Raw genomic sequence first — 8,175 nt, forward strand, 5'->3', positions numbered from 1 at the left:
GTTCCGAAGATGAATGAAAGTCTTACCTGCGGTTTAGAATGACATGAGGGTGATTAAATGATGACAGAATTTTCATTTTTGGGTGAACTATCCCTTTAATCTTCCAACAAATCTTTCAATCTCTAAAAAATGTGCAAGTTAGACATTTTGAGTTAATAGTTTGCAGAAGCACAAGTATAAGCACAACAGGACTGTAAAAGAGAACTAGTGAGTAGATAAGTTTACTTGTTTAATGTGATTATGTTTAATGTCCCCGACAACATCTGGTCCCATTTAGCCACTTTTCCAAGACACATAAAAACTTCTTTCTTTTTTTTTACTGATGTACTTTATTTAATAAAGAAGAGGAAAAATTTTGTTAACCACAGACCTTATTTCAGGCATTTAACCAAAAACCCTTTCAGAAAACCTATTGACTTGAGGACGATGGAACCGGAAGTGCTAAACTGCTAAGTTGGTTCTGGGTTCAAGGACTCATTCTTGAACTCTGTTAATATTTAAATTAATGGATGTTTAAGGGCTTGACTTGAGTGGGAGAAAAACGACTTTTTAAGTCACTCTGACCTGATGTGAAAGGAAAGAAATCTGTCTTTTAAAAGGCTATGAGAATTGAGAATGTGAATTGAAAAATCATTTGTCCTGCTCCGTGGAGTCACTGAGGTCCTATTGATTATTCTGAAGCAGCGCTAAGTTCAATGGAGGTGTATCGACGCTTGGAGAAATTATATCCTGATAATTTTGCTTGTGCAATATCAGATTTGAACTGTTGTGTGATTTTGATGCTAAACTATTTTACTTATTGTGCCAAATTTAATTCATTATCTTGATTTGACGTGTATGTATACATTTAAATGTTTGGGATCAGTATGTTTTTTTCTATTTCAAACAAATGCTGTTCTTTTGAACTTTCTATTCTTCAAAGAACCCTGAAAAAAATTTATCACGGCTTCCAGAACAAATGTAACAAAACAGCTGTTATCAACATTTATAGTGATGAAAATGATCTCGTGCACCAAATCATCATATTAGACTGAAGGATCATGTGACACTGAACACTATGTTAACGGCTGCTGAAAATTCACCTTTGCCATCACAGAATAAATTACATTGTATAATACATTAAAATAGAAAACAGTTCTTTTAAATTGTAATACTATTTCACAACATCCCTGTTTTTACTGTATTTTTGAGTAGCCTTGATATACATAAGAGACTAATAAAAAATAAAATAAAAAAATCTTACCAACCCCAAACTTTTGAACAGTAGTGTGGGAGCTACTATGATCGGTTAATTTTGATGTACTTGTGGACTTTGCACAGGTTTCTACATGTACATTGAGACCTCACGACCACGTCTGGAGGGAGACAAGGCCCGACTGTTGACCCCATCCTTCAATGTTGCCCCTAAAAATCCCTACGGGAATGTGGCCCCCATCCCAACGTACTGCTTCAGCTTCTACTACCACATGAATGGAAAGCATATAGGTGGGTTAGCACAGTACATTGCAAGGCCTCCTGATGTGATCAACTAAAGGGGATTTGTATGCAGATTACTTATTTTAATTGTTTCTTCTAATTAGTGTTGATGAGCTGTAACCTCTACAACTACAGTGTGACATCACAAATCTACTGTTCAAATGAGTGCTTGATGAGCATGCGTTTCTTCTTACTTCTTACGATCTTCTTAGGCTTACAATGCTTTTTTGGAAATGCAGCCTTGGTCAGTCAGTGACCGGCAGATATGGGCTGGAACGTTCTTACTTTCAGTGTCTCAAGATGAAAACAAAAAATGAAATGTCTACCACTTTCCAGTTAGATACAGTATGTATAAAATGTCAAAATATGGACAGGTTCTAAAATGTTTTATGTATGAACCTTTTAATGTACGAATGAATATACAGCTTTATTGAATATTACATTTATGGAATTGGGGTTGATTTTATTTCTCAGAAATGTGATTTTTATATGTCACAAGTGCGACTGTCTATCTACAACTTAATTTATCATAATAGCGTTGTCACAGTTTCAGTTTCTTATAATTGTGATGATATAAATTGCAGTGTGACATGCAAAATGTTACTATTTCTTATTTTAAACTTATGTAAGGATTTTCTGATTTATGTATTTTAGATGCTACTTTACTTTACGTGGAAACAGGCTTACATATAAATTGTTATTACTATTTTACTTTAGGTGGAAATATAAAGATATATTTGTCATAATTCTTTAAATCTCATAGACTTTAAATGTCAAAATTGCCCATTTATTTCTCATATCCTATTGTGAATTTTATACATCACGTAACTCGTTTGTCATTTTACACTTTGTCTCATAAATAACGGATTTATTTTTTATATTTTACTCTCAGACAGAAATGGGCTTCCATATACTGTAAGTTAAGATGCTAGTCAGAAATTTGCAGTGTACCCTTGGCCTTTTCTGGGATGGAAAAACTAGCTATTAAAGGTTTCTAGTGGACTGTAAGTGCTGTAAATGACTTAGACCAATAACTCAATTTGTGCTCTGTGGTACACATACATTTCTATAGTTTCTTTTTTCATGCTCACTTTATGCTGCTGCAGTTGAGCTGGACATGCTGTCGCACTTCTGGGGTAGCAATGACCTCCACGGCCTCACAGACAAGCTTGTAACTGCAATTTTCTGCTTCACAAAGCTGTGTGCTTTTAGAATAGTAAGTGTGAAGCTAATTCCAACTCACCAGGGTGTTCTCTTCCTGGCTTTTGACACGTGGTCTCATCGGGCGTCTGGGGTTAAAAATCCATGTGACCAACAAGATCTTCTGTCTGGCTGCACAGCAAACAACCGAGACAACATGGTTAGATGGCTGTTTTGATATAAAAACCTACCCAAGTGGTTCTTGCAGTGCAAGTAAAATCCCTTTTTGTGTATGTTGCACTAACCTATATTCCAGTTGTCTTTGACTTATACTGACACCTAGTGGTTTGGATGGACTGTAATGCAAATCTAAATGTTTTCAGTTAAACATGCTATTGTAAAAGATACATTATAGTAATATTCGGCTTGTTACGTGATCTCAAAATGCCAGCAACTGACCGCTCCACGTAAAATAAATATTATTAGAGAACTAATATGACTAGAGTCCTCATCTCGTTTTCAAAAAATGTTGTAATAATGGAAAAAAACTACATTGTTAAAGAAGAATGAAATAGCAACAGGTTTTTTTGCATGTTGTTTTAATGTTCCACACATTTTTTACGCCGTTTTTCTCCAGAAAGTGTATCTTAGCATTGATAGCATCACATCTCTGTGGCACTAATCGTATTGTCTCCTCATTTGCAAGGAAATGAAACACACCATTTGGCCAAATCCCAGACATCTGAGAGAGTAATACAGATTTTCTTCCAGCGTTTCCTTTCATTAGTGTAGAATTAGAGTAGTAGCAATTATATATACATATATATATATGCAGTATATATATGCAGTATATACATACAACAGCAGTGATTGTGTTCTGAACCGATTTCTGATTGATTTCTTCTGGAGGTGGAGATGAGTCGATGTCTCTTCAAGGTCACTGAACCTTGCAGTTGCTATGTAATACATAAGGAAGGTTCCAAGGGCATTATGTAGTTAACTGGCATTTTTCCTCTAATGACTTCTACTGACACTAAGTGCATATGCCTTTTTTTCAAGGAACGTTAAACGTGTATTTGAGGCAGAAGAGCCAGACGGGTCAGGATACATCTGTGTGGACCCTGAGTGGGAACCAAGGAGACCGTTGGAGGCAAGCCAGAGTTAACATCAATCCAACATCCTCTTTCCAGGTGCCTTCTTTTTGCTTGCATAATAACACGCAAAAAAAATTATATAAGAAATATAATCATAAAATAATGTAATAGTATATGACAAAAAACTACATGCATAATATTTTTCTAATAAAAAAAAAAAAATTCTGCCCTCTCATTTAGATTGTTTTGGAGGGTATACGTGGCTCTGGCATTGAGGGGGATATTGCTGTAGACGATGTGGTCATAGAGGAAGGAGAGTGTCGAGACCCCCCACCCAGTAGTAGTAAGTATATTGGAAAAGAGTTTTTAAGAAATGGCTTTTGAGTTTATTGCAATGAAATAAAAAAAAGAAATAAGAAAAATAATAATTGTAATTAATGACATGCTATTGTAATGAAGCCCAAATTGATTGAAATAATACATGTAATTCATTCATATTTAATTGCTATATTTTTAGTTTATATATTGGTATACTAACAATTACAAATTTGGATTTTATCCAAAAGTTTGGATATTTTTGGGGGGAGATGTTTTTTTGGAAAGAACTCTCTTATGCTCACCAAGGCTACATTTATTTGATCAAAACAGTGATATTGTGAAATATTATTACAATTTAAAGTCTTAAAAAGTAATTTATTCCTGATTTTTCAGCAGCTATTACTCCAGTCTTCAGTGTCACATGATCCTTCAGAAATTCTTTCAGGTTTTTGTTTTGTTTTGTTTTTTTAAGAAAAGTTTAAAGAAAGTTAAAAAGACCAACATTTATTTGAAATTGAATATTTTTAACATTATAAATTTACTGTCACTTTTGATCAGTTTGATTAAACAGTTGTTGAATACCTTCTTTAGTATAAATAAATAAGTCACAAGAACAAACAATTGTTGAAGAAACTTTTCTGTTGGATCAAGGCTAACAAGACACAGACTGTATTATCTTTTATTTTTCTTGCCTATGACAGGATAATCCAGCAGCTGGAAGGACTCTTTCATGACTCTCAGCAAACATTTACAATAATTGTTTTCCATTCTCTTTCGCATTAAAGCATAGCACGTTGAAAGAAAGATTTTCTATAGATACAGAGCGCAGACAAACCTCATTAAACTTCTAAAGGACGGAAGAATTGTTAATCTCTGAATTATTTACACAACACTGAGAAATGAATATTTGTTCTCATCCATAACATCACATCCGTCTGTTCTTGTCTTTATTCCCACAGATATAAGATCCCTGGCTTCTTCCGCTGCAGTGCATATATGGCAGCTCTGTCTCACTTTACTTTTGGTCTTGGTTGGCCTCCGGAGGTGACCTCATCACACGGAGGTGGAACCCAGCTTTGGCATTCATAGAGATTTCGGCTGACTCGGACTGCCTGAAGACAACAACCAAAGATTCATCCCGTCTACACAAAAGGAACGTAGGTTTTTAGATCAGTGCGAATGAAGAGGAAGCCGGGGAGGGAATCTGAAGCTCGCTAACACATTGGCATGAGTATTATGCTGGAGTCCACTCAAGATCTTGAGGAAAAAAGCCCATTACCGTTGTCAGTGTTAGAAAGAAAAGAACAGGTGGATGGTTACAGCAGGACGGCTTGAGAGACTTAATAGGGGAATCTTTCAAAGCACAAAGACGTAACATGTATTTCTATCACTACATGCTTTTTGCTTTGTTGAACGTCTGATTCTGTCATCAAAGACCTCATTATGTCACAATACGTAATACTGAACCGCTTCCGAGAAGGAAAAAAAACAAGGATACCAGAGTTGGTAACACGAATGAATGATTGTTTGAAGAAGAAAAAAAAGAAAAAAAATTAAAATGTTTTCGTTTCTTATGTCTGAAAATAGAGGTATGTCAAATACAGTCGCGCTTTTTGTATCTCCCTGTGCTCTGATGTTATGGGTTTGATGTGAACATCAGGGCTCCACAAATGTGTGTTGTTTTAAAAGGTGGAGTACAATCTCCATGTAAAGTATGTTTTCGGACAGATGGGGCGTTCATGTACTTGTCCTTTGTGCTTTAACAGAGCAAGTTTAACAGACGGCGTCCTGATACGCCCATTCCGGGCTGTATATGTTTCATTCTTACTCTGTTTCGTTATATTAGGTATGTCAGAAAACTCATCCGAGTCGATATTAACAGCGAATCACGCAACAAACACCGTCTCTCACTGAGAATCATTGAGTTGACCTTTCATTTCAGTGCAACTCTGCCAAACGACAGCAGTAGAGAACTGTTGAACATCACGATGTACCTGCTGCTAGTGTGGATGTATATCTCGCTTGCAGTTGTTTTCTCTAGGTGCGTAAAGATAGCCGTCACCTGTTCGCTATAAGGGACATGGAGTTGCTGTCTGTTATGAAATCAAGTGCCTTCAGAGCCTCTGTAAAATCATTCTACTGCGCTACTGTATCATCTATAGCATTTCCTTTTGGCACGGTTTATAGCGCACATACACACGTGAGATGAAAGGTGAAAATCAGAGAGCCACGATGAGAGACGGGTGCCCATTTTGAGAGTTGCAGCCCATCACTGATGTCTTGCGTTCCACATACTGTTGATAGATGATGACTTATTTTTATTTCGACAGCTCCACATCCGACTGATATAAGGAAAACAATGGTGGTGGGACTGGACTAAAAGCACCATTGATTCCTCAGTAGGACATCTGGGAGCTATTATCACCAGGTGAAAAACAGCCGGGAGGGTCACTATGAAATCCTCCCGAGAAATCTGATGAGACTTCTGTGCCACCGAGAAAAAAAAGGCACTTTTTTCTGACATCCCGAGGACTGAGAGGTATGAAAAAATGAGGACCTTTTAGAGGACTGATGCTCACGCTGGACAAGATGATCAGCCTTGATCCGGATCCATCCGGTTGGATTCGTACAAATGATATTTTATTACTCTAATGAAAATGACTGCTTTTACAAAAACTGAATTACAAAACTATGAACTACCTGAGACCATCCGTTACCTTAACCAGCTGGTTTTTGGACATGTATTGTAAAATCACTTTTCTCATTCATCTTATTCATTTCCGAGGAAGAATTACGTTGCTCTCTCAGTTTTTTTTTCAGCCCAAAAATGTTGCTTCGGACAACAAATATATATATATATATTATTTTTTTTGTCTTCAACATTTATTCATTTCTAAAATCCCTTTGCATTACTATATTATGACATAATTTGAATCTATAGTATGACATTATAAAATAATATCAAATATATGAGATTATATGCAAATACACCTGGTAGGGAGGTCTACGGAAATGGTTTCACACTTATTCAGACAAAGCACAATGTGAAATATTAATGTCAATATTCAGAAACACAATACCTTCAACACACAATAAGTTGTTTTTCTCAATTTTATTAAAGTTACAATCAACAGGAATAAACTATCGAATTCTTTACATAAAAAAAAAAAAAGATATTTTACATCTCGGTTCAATAAAAGGCTTTCATGGTATTGTGTGTGGTTATTTTTCCTTAGTATATATGGTTTCACTATTTAGACTTTTTTTCAGTTGCTTGGACATCTTGAGAAAAAAATGTTATATGGCCAAACAAGAGCTTAGAGCAAATGATCAGTTTTTATCTTCTGAATCGAGTACTGACTGATCAATGGAAAAGTTTCTGGATGGATGGATGGACGGACGGACAGATAGATAGATCTGACTTAAATCTCACCTATTTTGGTAATTCTAGCAAAATTATTAACAATAGATTTGTCCATTTGGTAAATAAAGCTATGTAGAGCTGCTCACTTAAAATCACTTCTGTATTGTTTTTATTTTTTTATTGGCTCAAGCGGATTCAAACATTCAAGCAGCACTGCGTGTGTTTGTGTGTGCGTGCGTGCGTGCGTGCATGTGTGTGTGTGTGTGGGGGGGGGGAGATATATTTTTGTCATTCCATGAAATGAAAGCTTTGAATTTTTGAAGAGAGGATGTGCAGTTACAGTTCCACTAACCATCACTTAACAGAACATTTGCCGTCTTAATTATGATAAAACCCGTGTGTGGTTGCGCCTTGGGCTGCAAACCCACTTTAAGCCCTAAAAAGTGTCTGCTAAATGAAGTTGCAGAAAGACTGCCACTAATCCTTACAAAGACCCGTCTTATTTTGTAGTTTGAGGGGTCTCACCACAGGGTGTCTGGTAGTTTCATCAAAAATAGATTACAGATTCAGTTTTGGGCCTCATTTGATCGTCGGTCTGCTTACGTGAAACACAAAGTTGAATCTGTAAGAAATGCATGTAAAATGGCATTGGCTCTTCCTGAAATGTGTTCAGTTCGGGCTTATTTTCGGCACTAATCTTGACAGAAATTTCAGCAGTTTTATAGCCGTTTTCACTGAATCCTCCTGCATCAGATATATCATACGTTCTTGTCGGTTTATCTG

General features: G+C 36.2%; 1 protein-coding gene across 2 annotated transcripts in view; it reads left to right on the forward strand.

Annotated features, from left to right (window-relative positions):
- The window catches only part of mdga2a (MAM domain containing glycosylphosphatidylinositol anchor 2a), a 129,693-nt gene extending 124,135 nt beyond the window's left edge, over positions 1–5,558 (forward strand). For both annotated transcript variants that reach the window (XM_079633633.1, XM_079633634.1), the window contains 4 exons: positions 1,321–1,485; positions 3,676–3,806; positions 3,951–4,053; positions 4,988–5,558. In XM_079633633.1, coding sequence (XP_079489759.1) covers positions 1,321–1,485; positions 3,676–3,806; positions 3,951–4,053; positions 4,988–5,076 — 488 coding nt within the window. In that variant the 3' untranslated portion in view covers positions 5,077–5,558. The remainder of the gene's footprint in view (positions 1–1,320; positions 1,486–3,675; positions 3,807–3,950; positions 4,054–4,987) is intronic.
- The last annotated feature ends 2,617 nt before the right edge of the window (positions 5,559–8,175 follow it).

This window comes from Phoxinus phoxinus, assembly GCF_949152265.1.
Source record: "Phoxinus phoxinus genome assembly, chromosome: 13".
Lineage (NCBI taxonomy): Eukaryota > Metazoa > Chordata > Actinopteri > Cypriniformes > Leuciscidae > Phoxinus > Phoxinus phoxinus.